The 22,923-nt window shown below is 49.8% G+C and overlaps 2 protein-coding genes across 2 annotated transcripts; both read right to left on the bottom strand.

The window, feature by feature from the left end:
- Positions 1-2,495: 2,495 nt before the first annotated feature.
- LOC124707725 (indole-2-monooxygenase-like) lies at positions 2,496-5,464 on the bottom strand. Its single transcript, XM_047239403.1, has 3 exons — positions 4,932-5,464; positions 3,384-3,812; positions 2,496-3,294 (listed from the first exon to the last, which is right to left on the bottom strand). The coding sequence occupies exons 1-3, from the start codon at positions 5,427-5,429 to the stop codon at positions 2,671-2,673; spliced, it is 1,551 nt and encodes a 516-aa protein (XP_047095359.1). The 5' UTR covers positions 5,430-5,464; the 3' UTR covers positions 2,496-2,670.
- A 4,663-nt stretch (positions 5,465-10,127) lies between these two features.
- On the bottom strand, positions 10,128-20,352 carry LOC124707724 (CAAX prenyl protease 2-like). The gene is made up of 8 exons (XM_047239402.1): positions 20,064-20,352; positions 19,891-19,953; positions 19,581-19,772; positions 19,063-19,174; positions 18,874-18,942; positions 18,084-18,146; positions 15,732-15,812; positions 10,128-10,515 (listed from the first exon to the last, which is right to left on the bottom strand). The coding sequence occupies exons 1-8, from the start codon at positions 20,292-20,294 to the stop codon at positions 10,382-10,384; spliced, it is 945 nt and encodes a 314-aa protein (XP_047095358.1). The 5' UTR covers positions 20,295-20,352; the 3' UTR covers positions 10,128-10,381.
- Between the last annotated feature and the right edge of the window lie 2,571 nt (positions 20,353-22,923).

Raw genomic sequence — 22,923 nt, 5'->3', positions numbered from 1 at the left:
GGTTACAACCCGTTTACAAAAAAGACTCCTCTCGCGGTATCAAATTATTCAAACATTTGTGACCCGCTAACACCCAAAGCCTAGCTTCAAGTTTAACCTTATGAAAGATCACGGCGGGTGCCACACGCTTGTTCTTGAAGACCCAGACGTTCCTTTCATTTCAAACCTCCCATGACACAAGGAGGGTCAAAGAGGATAGATCTTTACGCTTTTTCATCGTGCCCCACCAAAAGTGTAGAGAGACGGTAGACCAAATGTTAAGGTGAAGAGCTTGAACACCAAGCCGCTACGCAAGTACTTGTACTAGTTAATTGCTATTTAGGTACCAAATTGAGAACCCGGCTAGTATTTGTACAACTTAGTCTCCGCCATGTTTATTGTTTTGCCTATAGTAATCACATATGATTTCCGATTGAGATGATCCATAAAAAGCAAAGTTATTTGCCTCAAAAACATGAAAAACTTTTATATTGAGGAATTCTTCATTTGAGATCATTTGAGGTCGGCTTGGTGCAAGCAAGAACTAGTCGTAGATTCTCCGAGCTCCATCATAAGTCTCGTGTTCGAGCTTCGATTTGAGTCATCTTCATATAATACCTCCATCCTGAAGATTAAAGCTTATATTATTTTTAGAAAGTTAAACTATGTCAAATTTGACTAAGCTTTTACCAAAAATCGTTAACATTAAAAATACAAAATTAATATCATTAAATAGATAATGAAATATATTTTCGAATAGTATCTACAAAATATTATATTTATTGATAGTTTCTTCTAAAATTTTGATCAAATTTTACTTGGTTTGACTTTTCAAAAAAAATATAAGCCTAAAAACTTTGGGATGGAGGTAGTATATCTTGATCTTCTTGGAGAGGCTAATCCAATGGTGTATTTTAACTTCAGTTTGGTTCCAATAAGCTCATGACATCATTTGTGCCTCCTTCTAACTCGTCCACGTGTCATTTTTAGATGAGAATAAAATGTATAGCCAATTAAAATGTTGTTTAAACATTTCCGCAGGTCACAATGCTATTTTTTGATATCGAAATATATTAATATCGATAAATACCAATTACATCCCGCCTGTGCAACAAAGCAACACCGTAATAGTAGTACATATGCACACAACTAAAAAATAAAAATAAAAACTAAGAAAAGAAAAGACTCATCACAGTATTCCAGCACTAGCAGCAACAATATAACCACAAACTCAACTCCAATCTCTCCAAAAGCGATGCCTCCAAGAAAGGAACTGTGCACAAGCGCCATCGTCGCCCGATCAAAAGATTTTAGGTTTCCACCCTGAAGATAGTCCCCGCTCTCAAAACAATGCATTCAACAAAGATATTGCCAGACACAATTAATTAAGCCTAGACCTTAGATTTTCACCCTGAGAGGTAAGACTCTTAACTTCACTTGTGCTGCCGACCCCACTTATATACTATTGATGTGACATCCAGAACACCAAGAAGTCCCTCAACATCATAAAGACTCAGACCTCCATTGCTAGTTCCCCAATGCAGCCTTCATGATAGTCTCCGCCTCTGATTTTCTATGGACCAGAATATCATTTTATGGAAACACAAAACAGAGCTTCGCGCTGCTCCCTCCAAAACCAAACGGCCGGAATAAAAGCATGGGTTTGTACGACTGAATACCACCCGATCCAACAAACTCCATGCATAAGGTGCAATGTTACATTCTCCACGGAGCCTTCCAGAACTCATCACTCCGGCCAGATGAAGACGAACCGGCCTCAGGAAGGTCACCATCTTCGAAGAAAAATAACCCTAGGACAATCACCTTTTTTGAAGCCAAGCAAACATCTCCCCCCCCTCCACCCGCTGGAACCTGCAAGATCCGCCGCATGGCTGCGGCAGAGATCGCTGGCTTCCACGTCTCCTCAACTCGCTGTCGGGACTCGGTGACAGATCGTCAAACCCACCACAACTCCGCCATCAAGAAGACCATCTCCAGCGAAGAAGAGGGCCGCCTCCGCCATCATACCCAGGGCTGCTGCCCTAGGCGTCCTCATGCCGCGGGAGTAGCCCATGAGCACCACCTCGAGCCGTCCGACAGCGGGGATATGCAGCAGGTGTTGCGGCACAGATCGAAGGTCTGCCCATCACTGCCAGTCGCCGCTGGCGTGCCGTCACGTGAGAAAAGTGGAGCAGCATGGATCAAGTCCCCACCTTCCACCCACCCTCCGCCGCCAGCATCGAGGAAGGTCATGGCACCGCCACCCAACGTAGGAGGAGATCCGCTGCCGCCGCCGCCATGCCACACGGGCTTTACCCAGCGGCGCTACCGGTGGCGGTGGCGGTAGGAGGAGGGGGTGGGTTAGGGTTGGATGCGGGTGGGTTAAGGAACTGGACCTAGTATATTTTACTTACAAAATATTTTAGTATAAATGTAACAATAAAAACTAGTATCCATACTTGTGCGTAGAAAATCGTGACACTATTTTTAAAAAACCAACATTCATAACTAAATAATTGGGAAACTGATTTTCAACATTAAGAGTTGGCCATTATTTATTAGCAACAATATGCCGATACTTTTTGGAAGGGGGCACGCTTGACCCATTGCAAAAACAGGAATTCATAGATATTCTGAATTTGGGAGGACAAAAGAGCTTAGATTTAATTCTGGTGGCTACATGCGTGATTGCTACATGTGTACTTTTGGAATTAACAGTAGTTTCTCCTTCCGACGAATGGTTAGCCCAAACACCTCTGTCATATCAATGTCTTTTATCTCAACTCCCAGTGATGGTTCCCAGTCAAAATTGTATATGAGGTTTGCCAACATAAGCTCGATATTGGTGAGCCCGATGTTTATACCAGGGCATATCCTTCGTCCTGCCCCGAACGGCAAGAACTGGAAATCATTACCCTTGAAGTTGACGTGCACATCGCTGCCTCCTTCTACAAATCTCTCAGGTCTGAACTCTTCTGCATCCTCCCACGAGGTCAGGTGCCTACCAATGGCCCATGCATTGACGATAACACGTGTCCCAGAAGAAATCATATATCCATCGATGTTGCAGTCAGCCATGGCAAGGTGTGGAGCAAGGAAAGGCGATACAGGATGCAGCCGAAGTGATTCCTTTATCACTGCTCTTAAGTACGCCATGTTGTTTATGTCATTTTCAGTGACAATTTTTTGTCCCGGTGGTATAATACTCCTCACTTCGTCTTGTAGTTTCCTCATCAGGCCTGGCCTCCTCATGAGCTCAGCCAAGGTGAATTCGAGGGTGTTAGATGATGTATCTATTGCAGCAAAAAATACATCCTGCAGATATCAATTAATTTGGATGATGTAAGCAATACAATAAATCAACATACTCCGTATAATATATGGAAGGTATCATTAATACTTACTGTCAGGAGAGCTTTCATGTGCTCTGTTGTGAGATCATACTCATGTTGAACAGACAATAAAATATCTACGAAATCGGCATCCTTGTGATCAAATTTTGATTTTTTCTTGCTCACACGATCATTGATCACCTTGTCCAGCAGATCGGCCCATCTATTCCTCACTCTCTCAGCCTTAGCACAAATTGCCCTCCTCAGCACTCCTACTCTAGCCAAAGCCGGGAAGCATTCCTCCAAGTTGAACCCTCCTAGCACATGTGAGGTATCGTTGATGAGGTCCCGGAACAGCTTGGTCTGTCCTTCTTTTAGGAAGAAATTTCCTGACACGATGCGGCAAGCCATATTATTCGAGAATGAGTAGAGCAGCTCACTCATGTCCACCGTACCGCCTGTTGTTGCTACCTCGTTAATCTTGGCCATGGCCATGCTCACCTATGATGGAACATCTTAAACTATTAAACTAGCTTACATATAGGAAACAATTAGCCGAGGACAAAAGGTGAAGTCAATTTTCTTTATTTCCTTTGTGAACACAGTTTAGTGCACAAATCATGATTTATTTTTCTGCCTAGTAATGAAATACACCATTTATTATTTACACCCATTTTATATGAAGTAATTTTTCTTCCAAATTAGCCTAAATATCCTCGAAGTCATTTTTCAGCATTGAACTAGATGTGTCGGTGGTCCAATAAGAGAATTACTGGTAAACTTGTCGATCAACCGCTCACTCACTAGTCCGGGTATTTAATCTACGGGGTGGAGTTTTATTGAAATGTATTTTCCAAGAAGTGTTTAGTCCGGAAACCTCTTTCTAAAGTTGCAGGTATCTACAGGAGTGACATCAGCCGTGGCATAAGCCATGTGTGCTGATTTAATCCTCTCACAAAATTATGAAACAAAATTGAAATATAATTGAAACATGATTATTTTGTGAAACATATCGTGGCGTCAGGGGATTCACTTTTTACCAAAATGTTTCACAATGTTTACCTATGTATCAGTTTAGTTTCACAAAAATATCACTTATGTTTCAATTATTAGATTTATGTTAGACATATGTCAAATGCCTCACAAATCTCAAAGCATGAACTGGACGGTGGATGTGATGCCTGTAAAATCGCCACGCTCGTGTTAGTCCATGCGCTCCCTCATCTCCCTCTAATCCCTACATCTCCTATCTCCAAGCCTTTTTCGACCACCCTCTCCCGCCTCCAATATCCGCATGTCATTCCATCCACCTCAAACAATAGCGCCCAAACAGCATGGCCGGCCACTACTCCCATGAAGACGCATGTATTCACCTCCCATAACCTGGAAGAGTGGAGATTAGCGGATGCTAGGATCATTAGACGTAGAGAGTAGTCCTTTTTCTTTCTCTTAGTGTGATCCCTCAATCTATTGCTTTGTGATAATTTGGAGTTCTTGTAATAAAAAAAACTGGTGCCTTCTATAGAAAAATGGTACGTACTCTCAAAACAAAAACTGAATTCACATCTCCTAAAAAAAATCAATTAACACGGCAAGAAAATGCGAAATAATCAAAATTACCTCCTCTGTGATAGCGCCGCGGAAGGACTGCACTCTTTTGGCGCTCAACAGGTGTGTGGTCATGAGCTTCCTCGCCTGCCGCCAGTACTCGCCGTATGGCGCGAAGGCGACGTCGCACGAGCCGTAGAGGATGATGTCGGCGACCACGGAGCGCGGCCGCGACGCAAAGACGCGGTCGTGCGTCCGCAGCACCGCCTCCGCGGCACGCGGCGACGACACGACGAGCGTCGGCACGGCGCCAAGGTGTAGGAGCATCAGGTCGGGGCCATGCTTCCTGGCGAGGCCGCAGAGGGAGACGTGCGGGAGGAAGCCGACGAGGTGCAGGTGCCCGATGATGGGCAGAGCCGGCGGCGAGGGCGGGAGACGGTGTTCTCGCTGCTGCGTTTTCCCTGTCTTGGCCGTAAGCCAGCGATGCGCAAACAGGAGGAATGGGAAGAGGAGCAACGGAAACCATGCCAGCAAAGGCGTGTCGAGGATAAGTTTCTTCACAGCTTCCATGGGAAATAAATGTTTAGCTCTGCAGGCGAATATTGTTTTTGTGAACCACAAGCTCGATCTGCAGCTTTATAAGCTAGCCAGGCAGGGTAAAAACGACACCTACTCAATCAGTGAACTTTTCCGTCCACAAATAAGTGAACACATATGTTCTCTCCGAGCCATAATAATTTTCAGATTTTTAATTAAACTTAAGAAAAGTTGACCTAATATCTTGACACTTTTAATACACACCATGAAGTGGAGTAGAAAGCGCATTGAAAATGTGGATCATCATCTCTACTCTCTTCAATTTCTCTACACCCACTGATCTAAGTGCATATATAGAAAGTAAAAAGACCATGTATTGAATGTTATTGGGTTTGGTTCATGTGGCATGAGAGAGAATCAATTTTCTCTTCAAAAATGCATTGAAAAAGGGAAAGTACACTGTTTCGTGGACAAATTTTAAAACTAAACATCCACTTATTTGTGGACGGAAAAATTGGAAATGTGGGTCATCATCTCTACTATCTTCAATTTCTCTACACCCACTGATCTAAGTGCACATATATAAAGTAAAAAAAGACCATGTGTTGAATGTTATTGGGTTTGGTTCCTGAGTGATCAGAGAGAATCAATTATCTCTTTAAAATGCATTAAAAAGGGAAAATACACTTTTTCGTGGACAAATTTTAAAGTTAAACATCCACTTATTTATGGATGGAGAGAGTACGATGTTAAGGTTACATGGATCATACATGTTGATGCATCAACTTATGTTGGGGTTTTGTGTACGTGATGTGTTACGTTTGGACACACGTGATACGATTGTCAAAGTTGTGCAACTTAATCTTCGTTGTTGCCCACACACCGGCCGGTCTGCGTGAGGGTCGGCAAAGTCTTGTCTAGATCGAAATGGGTCTATGGTGATCAGCGTCAGATTTAAAGCTACCCTCCAGAGAGCGCGCGAAATTGCAGTGCGGCTGCAGACGTGGAGACTCCGGGATTGGCGATCGACGTGCGAGTCAGAAATATCAAGCAGCGGCGGCAGCTCGATAGGATATCTTTCGCTTAGGAAATTTCGTCGTGTACTGGCTCATTTGCTGATTCGATTGCTTTCTTTTTATTCGAGCGTTTCTACACAGATATGTGAGAGGTTCGTCTGTGTAAACATGAGGCTGCAACTTTCCAGCCAGGGGCGGCCACTCATCAATCCATGGGCCTGGTTACTTCACCACTTCTTTTTCGCCTCAATCAAATTGAAATACATGGAGTGTGTGCTTTCTATCCACCAATCAGTGCAAGTGCATGGATAATGTTGTTTCTTATTTTATTTTCATTTTATCTTTCTTGCACTCTTTCTTTTTCTATTTGTCGTCGCACCTTGTCTTTGGCCCGCATGTCCCTCGAGTAGCTACTGTGGATATTGCGGGCTGTTTGACCATATTGATACTGTCGTATGAATATGATGATTTCTTGCATGTGTTATCTTCCCGTCTGCTGTGAAAAAATGAGAACATGGCAATGTGCCGGCTTATATATGCCTCATGATGTTATTGAGATCCATTTCAAAAAAAAAAAAAAAAAAAAAAAAAAAAAACCTTATTGAGATGCACCATGTTTTTCATTTATTACAATCGCAAATGGCATGATTTCCTCGAATGCAGTTTAATTTGTGCAAGTTATTTTCTGTAGTGCATGCTTGAGTTATGTGTTGATTGGATGTTGGTGTCAACTAACAAAATGTAGTGTGTCTCTCTCGCAAAGACTATGCCTCCAGTAGCACGATGAGCAAGGACATCCTAAGTTACTAACATAGCTTACTGGAAAAGATGGACTAGCTTTCCAAATACACCACATATAAGCTATTTGGTTATTTGAGCCAAAGCATATTTATAATATCATCCGTATTGAGTGACACATTGGTACCAGACCGATATCGATATTTTGAACTTGGGGCCGAACAGCAGATGCCTTGCGGTGTAGCAATCTTAGGAAAGACATCATGGTCATTTATTCTGAGATTTATGCGGTGTAGCAATCTTGTTCTCCATCGTCACTTGTGTCTACCACAACCTTTTTTTTTTTTTGCACACAAGGAGGGGTCTGGAAGACCCAGAGAACCATCCATTAAAATGGCAGGATTACATTTTGCAGTAAGCCCCTTGCATAAACTCGCTCTAAGAACCTAGTATTTGAAGAAAGGGGCCTACACTTTACAAAAAAACACCCTACAAAGAGCTAGAATGAAGCAATCCAGTACAAGAGTGTCTCTGCCACTCGCCGTCGGCGTCCTCAAGGCGTCGCCGCCGAGGAACGAGAGCCAACTACTCGGGAGCCTTCTTCCGACGAGAACTCGCAGCCGCGGTCCACCACCATCCTGCGGGGAACAAATCACTCTGCAGAAAGGCAATATCGAGCACCCGCGACGGAGTCAAGTCATGGCCTCCGCATCGGAGGTTGTAGAGTCGTCGTCCTCACGGCCTTGGATAGCAACGGCGATATCGCCAGCTGATTGGTTGAGCTCAACAGAATAGCACCTCTCCGGCAAAGGAAATCTCCAACATGAGGAGGCTTCAGCTTTAAGATCCGCTTCGATCTCACCACCGTGGTGAGGCAGTGAAGAAGAGAGAAGCTTGATCCCCAACCTGCCGTTGCCATCCACTAACCTGGATCTAGTCGCCGGAGTGCAGAGAGATTCCCCGCATCCATTCTCCCTCTCGCCACCAAGGTCGGCCAGGAGAAGAGATGCTTGAATCACCAGGAGATCGCCACCCACCCACTCGCCGCCATGGCCGGCAAGAAGAGCTTTGGAATCCTGGTTCTAAGATCCGACGTCGCTAACTTATTGGAGAAGGTGGATCCGCCTCCTCTTCTGCTCACCTCCGACCAGAGAAGGCAAAGCAGCAGCACACCTAAACCACGGATCCGGTGGAGATCCATGGTTCCACCTCCACTACGGGGCAACCGCCCAATCTCTGGCAAAACACCAACAGCAGAAGAAAACCTAACCCTAAACTACTCCGGCGCCTTACCAAGAGTCACTCCAGCCAGCTATTCCGGCGGAGCGGTCGTCAGTGGCCCGGTCAGCCACGAGCGACCCTCAAAGGAACTATAGACGCGTGAAAGCCAGGGAAGGGGTGAATAGCTTGACCGTGTCTACCACAACTCAATACATGCATATAGATCACTAAATTGCGAACAGTTATCTGATTAGAATCAGATAATCTTCATATAGATCACTAAATTGCGAACAGCCATCTGATTAGAATCAGATAATCTTAACGAGTAAAGGATCTACTATACAATATATAAAGTATGCAGAATGCAATGCATTGACATCATCTAAACATCTAACATGTGCAAAGAGACGACGCAAGGGAACAAGTGGTCTGGTGAGATAACCCCAACGACTAAGACCCCTTGACACACATCACACCGCAACCTCGCACTTCAGCAAACATGACTGCATGATCCAGAAAAAATAACCCAGAACTGCATGAAGAGCCCAATGATGTCGACTTTACACAGGTCCACTGAAAGTAACAAAGAGAGCGAATAGAATGAACCGCCGGGCATTTGAGCTTGGATATCTCACCACACATGGGGCATCGTGACTTGGAGACGGAATGTAGCTGATAGCGCTTTTCTGCCTTAAATCTTCAGTGAATACACACTGTCTACGCCTAGTGCATGTGGGCCTGTACGAGGATTGATGACGAAATGTCTGGTTGCTGGTACAGTGGTACTGGATCGGACCGTACCACCTGCACCTGTCGGCTGGTAAAAATTTGGTGTTTCACATTTTGGCCTGGCCCGCTAACTATTAAATCCGGCCTGCGCCGTTCCCGTGTCCACAAGCAAGTACTTCTTCTTCCCCAACCACACACCGGACCAGGAATTCCAGTGCCTGATAAATCCTGTAGCAGCCGCAAGTAAACCCCCCTGATCCGCCGGAGCTGTAGAGGGCTAACTGGGGAGAAAGACCCTCTCGTCTGAAGGCAAAATGTCCACCAAGGACCCGGGCGACGATCTAGTTGTGGACGCGGCACCAACGTCGGCCGCGGAGTGCAAATCCGACCAGGTAACAACCGATGCTAAGCCACCGCCGTTATTGTTTGTTCTGGTATCTCCTATATGCTCACACGACTGGACTGTGGAGCAGAACTGCTTGAAGGAGGGGGAAGCCATGCTCATGTTCAATTCAGCGCCAGGGGAGGACGAACCAGATGCCCAATCTGATGTACCTCGATCCCCGGTGACGGTGGATGGGCCTCCAAGGGATTCATCCAGCGGGGGTCGGCGTGTACATCAGTGGACGGCTAACTAGCTAAACTATCTGGATTTGAAGCCGGCCTACGATGATTTTGAATCTCTAAAGCAATGGGCAGCTGCGGGTGGTCTTCTTCCTACTCCACCTCTCCTTAAATAGTGATCGCCGGTAAAAATGAACGTTGCCGCCCGTTATACAGTGCGGATTCGCTTCTCCATGGTCGAACGGTCGGGTTCGTCCTGCTGTACGAACAGTTTGGCTGCAGGTGGTGTCGGCCATGGACCAGCTAGGTGTGCTGTACGCCTGTACATACTAGAATTATACCTGACTTATGTGAATAAATGGCTTAGTGGTCCATGTTGTTGCACGAATCCTGAGTTAATTACAGCCTTGGATGCGGCCGGCTCAAATGCCCGGCGGTTCAACTAAGAGTTTTCCAATTTGGCTGCTTTCTAATCCTTAGCGAACAAGTGATGAATTGCACTTCCTCTTTTTTGTACGTCAAGCGCAAGAGAAGAGCAAAGTAGCTACAAGAATGTATTTTACAACAGTTGTACAAACGGTGGAGAACAAGATCTAGTATAAGTCACATTGTGTCAGGTGATTCAAATATGCACCCCCCCCCTGTGTGCACGATAGATATCCGTAGATCAGCCCCATATGAACGGATGCTGCCATCTTGCCTACATTCAATTCTGTGCTAACTCCATCTACAGTAGCCATGCCAGCAGCTGCATCCATCTAACCTTGCATTGTATAGTTTTGGACTTGTAGCAGGGAAAAGGAAATAAAAGAAGAATACTGAACCCGCCATGAATGCTACCGATGTCATTCCTGGAACACACAAAAACACCAGGTGGTTAATGGTGAGAAGTCAGTTTCTTACTGTTATGACCGGCCTGGTCTACCGCCGGAGGGGGCCCATTGGCCCAACCGGCCAAGCTTAGTTAGGGGCTTAGCCCAGTTAGCAGATTAGGATTTCGCGAGTTCTCTTATATATACAAGTTGTAATAGACTAAATCAATCAAGCAATAATCAGATATCATTATTGCCGACTCCCAAAGGAGTCGGCCTTCTCCCGTCCGCGCCGCCCAAACCCTAGCCGCCGCCTCCAACGCATCCGCGACGGCGCCCTGCCGCCGGCGCCGCCTCTCCTCCTCGTGCTCGCAACACTTCCACCCCTACAATCTACGCCCTCGCCCCGGTAGAACCCTAGTTTCTACCAATTTGGTATCACCGCCGCCGCCGCCGTGGGCAGCCTGGCCGCCGGCCCCCAGTCCGGGCCCCGCCCCGCTGCCCCAGGGGGTGCCCATCCAGCGGGTCCAGTTCCCGCCATCGCCCTCCCGACTTCCGGCGTGGGTGACCGCGACGGAGCCCCTGCCGACCCACTCGGCCGCACCGGCGCCATCCCCCGTCTACACCACCGCCGGGACCCCCGCGCCCGTCCTTCCCGGACCCGCCGCCCGCCCGCTCGCCGAGCCGTCCGCCGGTCGCACCGAGTACCCCGCCCGTAGCGCCACCGCTTCGCTCCCCCACGCTACGCCAAGCCGGAATTCGCCACATACGACGGCGTCGAGGACCCCCTCAACCGGCTCAACCAGCGGCGAGCAGCTTCTTCCGGGGACAGCGTACTCGGCTTCGGACCGGACGTGGCTCGCCTCGTACCACCTCCGCGGCGCCGCCCGTACGTGGTACTACTCCCCGGAGCAGACGAGGGTGGCATGCCTCCATGGGACCGGCTCCGTGAGCTCGCCTTCTCCGCTTCGGCCCTCCAGTCCGCGGCAGCTCGCTTGGCGGAACTTGGGCGTTTGGCGTTCACCACCACGGCGCGAGACTTCGCCGACCGCTTCCAGCCCTCGCATGCCATGCGCCCGCGTGACGGGCCAACAGCCGCGCCGAGCTCTTCATTGGCGGCCTCCCGGACCATATCCGCGTGGATGTCGAGCCACGGCTCCGCGGGACCTCCGCGACGGCGATGCACTACGCGCGCGCTTATGAGCGTCGCGCCCGTGCGGCTCGGCCAGACACCCCCGGCCCGCGGCACCCGCGCCGCCCGACCTCCTCCTCCGGCCGCGGCCGCTACCCGGCCCGCCCCACCCGGCCCGGCCGGCCCTCGCCCCCGCAGCCTACACGCACGTTCCGCCGCCCTCACCCCGGCGGAGTAGCTCGAACGCCGCCGCCTGGGACTCTGCTTCAACTGCGACGACCCATACACGCCCGGTCACGTGTGCCCTCGCCTCTTCTACCTGGAGACCGTCGATGTCGAGGAGGGCGACCCGACGACTGGGACGGTTGCCGCGGCATCCGAGATGGCCGGGCCGACCGACGCAGCGGCCACGGCCTTCGTCGTGTCCCTCCACGCGCTCGCCGGCATCCGCCACGAGCGGACGATGTCGCTTCCGGTCACTATCCAGTGGCGAGCCTCCGGTGGCGCTACCGGACACGGGGTCTACGCATACTTCCTCCCCGCCGCCACTATGCGCCGCCTCGCGCTACGCGCCCGACAAGCGGGATACCCTCCGCGTGACCGTGGCCAACGGTGACCGCTCCACCGCCATGGGGTGGTCCAGAAGACGTTCCTCTTACCATCGGCGACGAGCACTTCGTCATCACGTGCGCCGCATCGACTTGGGCCGCTTCGACTTCATCCTTGGCGTCGACTCTTCGCGGACGCCGGACCCATTCTCTCGGGACTTCGACGCCCCGACGATGACCTTCCGGCGCCGGGGACGCCACATTCGCCGGGAGGGTCTCGGGGCACATCTCCCGCGCCGCAGCCTCCAGCCTAGTCTCCGGGGCCGACGACGCCGAGCACCCCTCCCCGACGCACCTCCCGCAAGCAGCACGGCGACATCTTCGAGGAGCCGCAGGCCTCGCCGCCCCCACGAGCGTGTGACCATCGCATACACTTGCTCCCGGGTCGACGCCGGTGGCGGTGCGCCCATACCGCTACCCCCGCCGCAGCAAGGACGAGCTGGAGCGCCGCTGCGCGCTCATGTTGGCGGCGGGCATCATCGGGATCTCCACGTCCCCGTTCTCCGCGCCGGTGCTCTTGGTGCGCAAGCTCGGATGGCACGTGGCGCTTCTGCATCGACTACCGCGCCCTCAACGCCCTCACGCTCAAGGATAAGTTCCCGATCCCGGTGGTTGACGAGCTGTTTGACGAGCTCCACGGCGCGAGGTTCTTCACCAAGCTCGACCTCCGCTCAGACATCGCCAAGACGGCGTTCCGGACACACCATGGCCACTTCGAGTTCGTGGTGATGCCTTTCGGCCTCACCAACGCGCCCGCGACCTTCCAGGCCCTGATGAATGATGTCCTTCGCCCGTACTTACGTCGTTTTGTGCTGGGTTTTTTCGATGATATCTTGATCTACAGCCGCATCATGGGCGGAGCACCCGCAAAGCATGTCGCCATCGTCTTCAACGAGCTTCGAGCGCATCGACTTCACCTCAAGCGCTCGAAGTGCTCGTTTGCGACGACCTCGGTGGCCTATCTCGGCCACGTCATCTCCGCCGACCGGGTGGCGATGGATGCGGACAAGGTGGCGGCGGCCGCCGCCCGGCCGACGCCGCGTTCACCACGCGCCCTCCGCGGGTTCCCGGGCCTCGCCGGCTACTACCGGAAGTTCATCCGGAATTTGGCCTCATCGCTCGCCGGCTCACGCGCCCGCCGCGCACGAGGCCTTCGCTTGGGACGACGAGGCTACCGCCGCCTTCGAGGCCCTCAAGGGGCCCCGACGACGGGCCCCGTTCTCCGGATGCCGGACTTCGACAAGCCGTTCATCGTCGACCGCGACGCTCCGGGCGGGGTTCGGTGCCGTCCTTCACCGTGGTGACGGGCCGCCGCCTACTTCAGGCCGGCCGTCTTGCCGCACGCCACCTCAAGCTTGCGGCGTACGAGCAGGGAACTCATTGGCTTGGTTCGTGCCGTCCGCCACCGGCGCCCTTACCTATGGGGGCGCTCGTTCCGCGTACGTACGGACCACTACGACCTTAAGTTCCTCTTGGACCAGCCGGCCGTCGACGCGTGCCCCAAGCACCGTGGATCGCCAGTCTGTTTGGCTTCGACTTCACGGTGGAGTATCGTCCGGGCGCCTCAACACGGTGGCCGACGCTTTGTCCCGCCGCGACGCCGATCCCGACGCCACCGAGGGAGACTCGCCGGCCGCTCGCTCGCATCCGCTCGGGGCCCTCCTTCGTCCTCTTCGACCGCATCCGCCAGGCGACGGTGTCCGCGCCGGATGCCTCAGCTCTGCGGGCGAAGACAGCTCGACGCTGGTGAGCCGGACGACCCTTGGCGCGTCATCGACGGCCTTCTCCTCCACCGGCGCCGCGTGTTCGTCCCCGACCATGATGACCTCCGCCATCGTGTGCCGCTCTTGGCACACTCCGCCGGTCATGAGGGTGTCCGGAAGACCCTCCACCGTCTTCTCGCGGATTTCTACATTCCGGCGATCGGGCCATGGTCCGAGATTGGGTGCGTTCGTGTGAGACGTGCCGCGCGCAACAAGACGGAGACTTTGCGCCCAGCCGGTGTCCCGCAGCCCGCTTGACGTTCCTTCGCAGTGTGGGCCGACATCTCCATGGACTTCATCGAGGGCCTTCCGAGGGTGGGCGGCAAGTCTGTCATCCTCACGGTGGTTGACCGCTTCTCCAAGTACGCCCACTTCATCGCGCTTGGCCATCCCTACACAGCGGCGTCTGTGGCCCGCGCCTTCTTCGACGGTATCGTCCGCCTACACGGGTTTCCTTCGTCCATCGTCTGTGATCGCGATCCGGTGTTCACGGGGCACGTGTGGCGGGACCTCTTCCGCATGGCGGGAGTCCAACTCCGGTTCAGCACGGCGTTCCATCCTCAGACGGACGGCCAGTCCGAGGTGGTCAATAAGGTGATCGCCATGTATTTGCGCTCGTGTTACTGGTGATCGTCCGCGCGCTTGGGTGGATTGGCTTGCGTGGGCGAGCATCGCTACAACACCTCCTACCACTCCGCCCTGCGTGCTACGCCATTCGAGGTGGTCTCACGGCCGGCCACCACCACCTATCCTAGCGGTGGATCCAAGCGACGCGCGCGAACGGAGGCCGCCGGCGAGCTCATCCGCGCCCGCGACGAGATGCCGGCCGAGGTGCGGCAGCTGTCTTGTCCAAGCTCAACAGGTCGCCAAGCACTACTATGACGGGCGACATCGTGAGGTTGAGTACGCGGTGGGTGATCGGTGTGGCTTCGCTCGTTGCACCGCTCTCATCGCTCCCTCGACCCGCGTGCGAAGCGTAAACTTGGTCCGCGCTATGCGGGGCCCTTCATCATCGTCGAGCGGATTGGGACCATGGCGCACGTGCTTCGGCTGCCGGAGGGGCTCGCATTCACGACGTCTTCCACGTGGGCCTCGTCGAAGCCCTATCGCGGTGCCCCGCCGGTGGCCACTCCACCACTTCCGCCGACGGCCGCGGGACGTCTGCTACCCAGTCCGGCCAAGGTGCTCCGCGCTCAACTACGTCGTGATGTTTGGCACTTGTTGGTGCAGTGGGAGGGCCTTTCCGAGGAGGAGGCGACTTGGGAGCTTCGCAAGGAGTTCCAGCAAGATTACTCAGTACTACCGCACTCGAGGACGAGCCGTTTGCGCAGCGGGGAGAGATGTTATGACCGGCCTGGTCTACCGCCGGAGGGGGCCCATTGGCCCAACCGGCCAAGCTTAGTTAGGGGCTTAGCCCAGTTAGCAGATTAGGGTTTCGCGAGTTCTCTTATATATACAAGTTGTAATAGACTAAATCAATCAAGCAATAATCAGATATCATTATTGCCGACTCCCAAAGGAGTCGGCCTTCTCCCGTCCGCGCCGCCCAAACCCTAGCCGCCGCCTCCAACGCATCCGCGACGGCGCCCTGCCGCCGGCGCCGCCTCTCCTCCTCGTGCTCGCAACACTTCCACCCCTACAATCTACGCCCTCACCCCGGTAGAACCCTAGTTTCTACCACTTACACTAAGGAAAACTTTGACAACTCTGCATGAGTTTAGTTTTCATGAGAAAAACATAAAATATACATACCTCTAGTTCGCGGTGATGAGAAAGCAGGCAAACCCATCATGTTACAAAATATGTGAGCCACAATAGGAGACACAAGATTGCCTGCAGTTTTTTAGAACAGAAGTTAATCGATGTCACGTTTGTGAAGAAAATAAAATACACTTTCAGTCAATTCAGCGTGTTACAAAGCGACAAATCATGCATTTACTACAAGTAAATTTTCATTTCTCTAACCAATTCACAAGGCATAAGCTTAGCGAGTGCTATAACAAAAAGATTGAGTAAATTTACCAGTATGGCAGAACTACACTAGTTCTTGAGAAACTTCTTTAAGTAGTTTCAAAAACTACAATTTTTCTGTGTCGCTGTTTCAGCAAACCACGCCTTTTATGATTTCACCTGAACCAACAATTTTGGCCCATCTTCAACCACACAACCATAACAAGACCAGAGTAAATTCATAACAGGGCCACCATCAAACTCGTCTAGCTAGCTACTGAATCATGCTTGTCAGTTTCCTTGAAAACCTAGAAGGCACGATTTCCTAGATCCCTGACACTAAATAAGTCCGGTTTTACAAAACAAATCTAAAACGGTGTAGTTATTTGATAATTTGCCATAAAAATGTTATCACAAAATTATACCATGCTGAATCAGCAAATGGGCGTAATGAGCAACATACTTTTGAATTTTGTGTTACACATTTGGTCCATGTGGGAGGCCCAATTTCTACGGTCCCAAAGCATGCATGGTTTAATTAAGTAACGCAAGAGAGAAATATACAAGTTAGCACACTTGCATTCAGTAAACTCAAAACACATGGTGGCGTAAGAAAGCTTTGGTTACTCACAAGCAATACACACACACACGCACATTGGAATGACTTGAGACATAAGGCAGACCAAGTCAGCATTACTTTTGTTGAACCATGCCCCCTCACGGTTAATTCAAAACAAACGTAATTCAAGCGGTCCAATCAAAGACTTAATCTGTATTGACTCTGTCAGATAATAATGTGTGGATGAATTAATAATAAGTTGATTACTAATGTGTTACAGTTGTTCATTTTAACAGGTTTTTATCCTCTGGTGCTAGGTAAATAAGAACCGCTGATATCTAGGACCCAAATTGTCGCCCAAACCGATTCTTCCTCGCAAGAAATTCATGTTGGGGTTTGGTGCTGGTAAACATCACCCTCCCTTCTGGGCATGCATTGATAAGGACGGTGAGCAGACTCTCCATGCTGTTACCACAGATATCGCCTGCATGGAGCAGCAAGAAATGTTTGTGGCAGCGTATTCCCTACGAACACTGCTGAATCATCAATGTTCAAGCATTTCACTGCATTGTGTTGGGCACCAGCCCTATTGAAAGTTCTTCAAGAACATACAATAGGGTTCATGTCGAAAAGAAACCAATTAAGTGTTGGAACAACATGAATGCAGAGGACACAGCAAGCAGTCAAGTGCATGAGCTACCAGAAACTTTGCTATCGCTTCACGCATGCAGATGATCTCTGTGGCATGACAATGAGCACAGATAATCGGTGTAGATGAGCAGCGATGATGAGGTTAAGCAGTGCAGCATCCAGGATTCCAGGCACATATCAACAAAGAGAAAGTATCGTGAGGTCAAAATTCAGGTTCTGAACTTGGATTGGATGTCGACTCGTCCTCATGTACTCAGCACTAGCTCACAGAAACTGCTATAATCAACAGCCATAATACACCAAAAATTGACCCGTTATTCCAATTTAATCACCCACTAGTATTTGACAGAGTGAACTCAAATTAAGCACCAAATTAAAATATTTGAATAAAATTCAATTTGGATTAACAGAGATGCACGGTTACGATGCACTTGATCTGCCATGTGGTGCCATGTCAGGGCACTTTCACAAATCTGATGGCCCAAATCCTGCAAATTGCCACCAAAAGTATGCAGGTTTGTGTTTAAGCAGTTCTTCCATGCCATTCATCCCTCTCAAGTTTAAGGGCAAGAGTCCCACCATATTTGCTCCTTTCGCTTAGCTTACATTACCGATATTAGACTAAACTAACGTTGTGTTTGCGCTTGCGCTTGCGTTTGCATTATGCGACTAAACCAACTTTGAAATATAGAGATCAATACTTTGAACGTTATTCTGGCTAGCATTTGACCCAGCATAAACCACGACAAACAACAAACAAACCTACTATCTTAAAAAACCTAGAACTATTAGATCTAAACTGAAAAAGGAGCACTACTAAGGCATAAACAATGGGAAAGAATGAACTATAATGGCTTCTCGATAACAAAAGGGGTATGCCAACTGGAATCAACGAGGGGGGCTCATGTTTTAAAAAAGATAATAAAAAAAGGAATTAGCAAGACCTGTTCGGATGAACAAAATTGCAGCATACCACCCAAAAATTACGGTGTAGCCTAACTGGAGACCTGAGAATGGAAGACATAGAGTCATGGTAAGTTGAACAGGTGAAGGAAAAGGTGTTCACAGATGGTTAAACCAAAGTAATTACACAATATCTGATGATAATTTTCAAACAAATATGAGCAGAACTACAGAAAATAGAAGACTAATGTGTGTAATACAACGAGCATATCAAAAGTCCAAGCATGTACATGGAACTTCAGAAGGAACATGACTTGGTCAACATAATATGTACCAGCAATCACGATTCTGTAATGCCTTAAATTGTGTGTGAGCTAAGAAATTGATTCTTGTTGGCAAACACTATGAGCACAAACTAAATAGCATGGCAGAATAAAGGCATCACATCGATTTCATAGGACAATTAATTGTTTTGACAATAATTAGTGATATGCAGAGTTACTCATGCTATCAATTTAACGCAGAACATGATGCTACAAATGTTTGACACGGAATATTTGAGGTATGAAGAAATAAACATAATGGGTAAACATAGTGCTTATACAAGTGACTGCTTGCACTCTCGTAGGGACATGGGAATGTACCAATACATTCTTGATATATCACAGGTATGGCCATAAAGGAAGTAAGTTTATATCACTGGAAGAACAACCTGATGAACTAGGATATTATAGCTCTTCTTAATTGCCCATGCTAGCAACAAAGTTACAGGAAGATTATACTAGTACATTAGTAAAGGAGAAAACCAGATGGTGCAAAGAAAAATAATACCTACAATCAGGAGAGATCTCATAAAATTGCATCCTTGCTGGTGAAGTTCAAACAAGTGGTTTAGGTGTGCTGTGAACAGAAAGGCTCAATTACTACTTGCAAAAGGTTGAATTACAAAATATTAGCTGAAGGAACGTGTCAGGCCAATTCATTTGAAATGAGATTTGGTGCAATATTATACCTATTTACCTAGGCTGAAGAAGATTGGACTCAGAAATATAATGTTATGCATTTTGAATCCTCCACATAGAAGAAGAGGTATCATACACGCCCTGAAAACCAGCTCCTCTGTAAATGGTGCCTGGTCAAAAGATCATCCTCAAATAAGATCATGAATACAGAAAATGACGCTTTTCAGTTGTAATAGTAATAATACAAACAGTGGCAGCAGGAGAAGGGGGCAAGTAGGCGCCATGGACAAAAAAAATCCAAATTATCTTGTAGGTGGCAATATTTAGCCTTCATCGTTAAATATAATTGAATTGCTTGGCTCACTTGATCCCCCTCATCACTAACTCATGGTCCTGCTTGCTTACTAAAGGTTGCAGCTTGCACACATAGACTGTTAGCTGATTACACAGTGCTGTAATTAGATTTTCAGTCAACAACCCCTCATTCACTGCACTAATATTCCGAGACATTTCCGCGGCATCTAATAAGCAGCACAAATGAATGGTATCAAAGGGATTAAGGGAATGAGAACAAACCACTACGTAGTTCCTCCACACCATTACATCTTGTAGGGAGGTTTGCATCCAGCGAGCAAGCTTCTCGGTGCAGCCGATTCCCACTTCACCGTCATCCCTGCCACAGGAGCTTGACATGACCCAGAGTCTTGAGACGAACGACCCAGCATACACTAGGGACGTAAGGACAAGCGGAATCACTACTGCCTCAAGCTGATACAGGACCAGAGTTTCAGTCCAAGCATCAAAAGCTCCACACTTATTAGTGTACAACTACAAACAAACAAAAAATGGCACTACTACTGGAGAGAATGAGAGATAGCTTGATTACCAGGTGATCACTACGAATGCCGAACACCGCGAGCGCTTTTGACGAGTCACTCAGGCTCCATACCTGGGGAGAGGGCGGGAGATAGACAGATAGGTTAAGGGGATTTGAGATTCCATTCGGGTATCAGAAGCTAGGGCTTAGATGGGGACTGGAGGTGCAGAAGGGTCACTTACGCGTAGGAGGGCCGCAGTGGCGAGGACGGAGGCAGCGGAGGAGAAGGCGGCGCACACGAAGCGGCGGTGGAAGAAGGCGCGGAGCGAGGTGGCCGGCGGGAGACGGAGGAGGAGCGTTGGGGCGTAGAGGACGGCGACGTAGGAGACCGCCATGGCGGCGCACGCTGCCACCGCCGCCGTCCCGGATATCACCGGCGGCGAGGCGGAATGGGAGCCCGACGGCGTCGCCATTAGCTCCGGCGAACTGCTTCTAACTCGAGCTGATTTGGTGGCCGGAGTTCAGCAAGAGCGCCGGTGCGGCTATTGGAGTTTGGACTCGGCAATTCTTTTTCAGTGATTTAGCTGACCTTGCACCGGATCATTTTTTTAGCCATCTCCAACGGGTCGACCAAAAGACACTGACCGACGGTTTGCGTCCCCGAACCAAAAATATATCTGGTATCACCTTCTGTTCAAAAAAAAAAAATCTGGTATCACCTTCATCGAGGTGACACATCGTGATCGGGCAGTCCGCGGCGACGCAAACCCGACGCATATATGTGCCTGGAATCCGTCGCGGCGGACGCTGCGCGGACACCCAAGTGAACGCTCGCATCTCCACCGGGGTCCGCCTAGCAGCGAGCCTGTATCGAGGGCATCGCTTCCGCATCTGCGCTGCAGCATTCGCTATCAATGTTGCGGCTGCCTCTTCTGCGCGCGCACTGGTGGGCGGCGGCCGGGCTTCTGCGCCGTCTTCAATGGCATCGTTTTCCGCTCACGGCCGGCTTAACAGTCCACCGTCATTGTTCCTCCATCGCCCACACCTCCACTCCCACCACCAACGCCGCAGCACCATGGGGAAGAAGAAGAACGACTTCGAGGCGTCCAACAGCGGCGCCAAGAAGGAGGAGCGGCCGAACAGGGTGCCGCTGCCCATCTGTAACATCCCAAATTTTACAATTAAGGATGTTAATAGTTGCATCATATCATCATGGCATACTATTTTAAAATCTGCATATTTGGTTTCCAAATTATTACAAGATTATGCTTAAGTCTGAAATCTAATTAAATGTTTTAGTTTCGCAGATTTTATCTAGTTTTTGTTTTACTCTTTTCAAATTGTAAAGCTCATATGAGATAAGAAACAATAAAAGAAAAGAAAAAAAAAGAAAAGAAAAGGAACGACCGGATCACACTTACCAAACGAAGCCACCATCCTCCGCGCACGCGCACGACCGCGTCGGCCAGACCGGCCAGCCAGGCAGCGGGAGGCCAGCTCCCTATCTTTTCTTTTCCTTTCTATTTGTTTTTCTTTCCTTCTCTTCCCTGCCAACGCGGACAGCGGGACCCACGTATCGTCTTCAACCTCCTGCGTGAGTTCGACGAGGACACGGGACTACCGAACCGACTCGAAATCCCCAGATTTTCGCCCCAATTCCGTTCGAATCCGTGCCCCCTACGCCACGAAAACTCCTCCATATATACTCCCGCATCGGCCTCTCTCTGTTTTTCCAAAAATCGCAAACCGTAGACCACCTGAAAGCACGTCTGATCTCGCCGGAGTTCGTCGCTGCGAACTTGAAGTCGAGGTTCCAGGACCTCCCTGCCTCCCCTTTTCTCTCCAAGCTTCCTAGATCATCGATCGCATCCTTCTCACGTATTTTTTTCCCTCGCACAGGACCACGGGAACGACTAGACAGGATCGCCGGAGTTTCGCCGGACTTCATCGTTTACAGCCGGAGATAGATGTTGTTCGGGACTAGGGGATCGCTGACGAGGACGGGAAGAAAATCATCTACTCGAGCCGCACCTCGCCCTCACCTTCGTCAAGCCAGGAGGCCACCACAACGACATCGCCATCCACGCCGTCCGTCTTCTTCGTCCTTGCCGGTACCCAGCCTATCATGTCATGCCACGTGCCCTTGTTTTTTTTTCTACCGGCGCACGAATGTGATAGATCGATCAGATCAATTGAAAAACTGCTAGCTCATGTTACATGTTAGACTTCAAAAATTCGTAACTTTAAATCTAAACCTTATTTTTAGATGTTGGTTCTTGCAATGAATTCGTAATTAAATTCTCTACCCGCTGATACTAATTTCGCAAATTATAGAATTTTTGGATTTATCAGTTAAAAATTGAACTTAGTATATTAGCACGTTATCGTGGTTCTGTTGACTGCCAAAACCCACCGGCGGGCAGCGGCCTTGTCAACACCGTAGAGCCGGGGGGAGCCTAGAGCTGCGGCTGGCTGAGACCCCTCCGAGCGACGGCCCGCAATGCTCTTCTGGTCACACGCGGCGTTGCGAAGTGCAAGGGCGTGCCACTCGACCTATACCCGGTCGGGAAGGTGATGATATTGCCTCGCTTAGTTTCCTCGCAGGGCATACATGTAAACGTTAAATACGAGCCTCGATCGGCTCTCGAGGTTATCCTCGTGAATCGGCTCAAAGAGCCGATCCACCCATGATCCGTACGGGGTGTACGAATACTTGGTGGTCCTGCTTGATCAAGATGAAGCTAATGAGATCTACGACGATTTAGGGTTTTCACCACATAATCGGATCATCCTACTCCGAGGTTGGGCCGGATGGCCACGCACGGTGCTCGTAAGCCGATCCTAAACGAGGCCAAAAAACCAACATGAAGTTGATCCTAGGAACATCCCGTTTAGGACTTGCGAACGCCACCCTACGTGCCACAGGATCCCCCCCCTTGTAAGGCCAAACTATTGCAGATATTAAACTAATCCTTGTAGAACAAGGAGCAATCGTAACGGATCAGATCTACTAAATAATGATCAAGCGGGGTGCCGCCCCCACACCTGAGATAGGCGTGAGGACGGCTAGATATGCAAGGGTTGCACTACGTAAGCATGCTT

The sequence above is a fragment of the Lolium rigidum genome, chromosome 4 (assembly GCF_022539505.1).
Source record: "Lolium rigidum isolate FL_2022 chromosome 4, APGP_CSIRO_Lrig_0.1, whole genome shotgun sequence".
NCBI classification, from domain to species: domain Eukaryota; kingdom Viridiplantae; phylum Streptophyta; class Magnoliopsida; order Poales; family Poaceae; genus Lolium; species Lolium rigidum.
Note: the sequence above shows the minus strand (reverse complement) of the source record. Positions and strands in the feature narration are given on the sequence as shown.

What these genes read in the sequence shown, in the direction of transcription:
- LOC124707725 (XM_047239403.1), bottom strand. Translation starts at nt 5,429, where the DNA reads ATGGAAGCTGTGAAGAAACTTATCCTCGACACGCCTTTGCTGGCATGG. An exon ending in GCGGCGCTATCACAGAGGAG is followed by an intron (nt 3,813 to 4,931) that starts GTAATTTTGATT and finishes GTTCCATCATAG; the next exon opens with GTGAGCATGGCCATGGCCAA. An exon ending in ACATGAAAGCTCTCCTGACA is followed by an intron (nt 3,295 to 3,383) that starts GTAAGTATTAAT and finishes TGATATCTGCAG; the next exon opens with GATGTATTTTTTGCTGCAAT.
- LOC124707724 (XM_047239402.1), bottom strand. Translation starts at nt 20,294, where the DNA reads ATGGCGACGCCGTCGGGCTCCCATTCCGCCTCGCCGCCGGTGATATCC. An exon ending in TCCAATCTTCTTCAGCCTAG is followed by an intron (nt 18,943 to 19,062) that starts GTAAATAGGTAT and finishes TTCTGTTCACAG; the next exon opens with CACACCTAAACCACTTGTTT. An exon ending in GAGATCTCTCCTGATTGTAG is followed by an intron (nt 18,147 to 18,873) that starts GTATTATTTTTC and finishes TTCCATTCTCAG; the next exon opens with GTCTCCAGTTAGGCTACACC.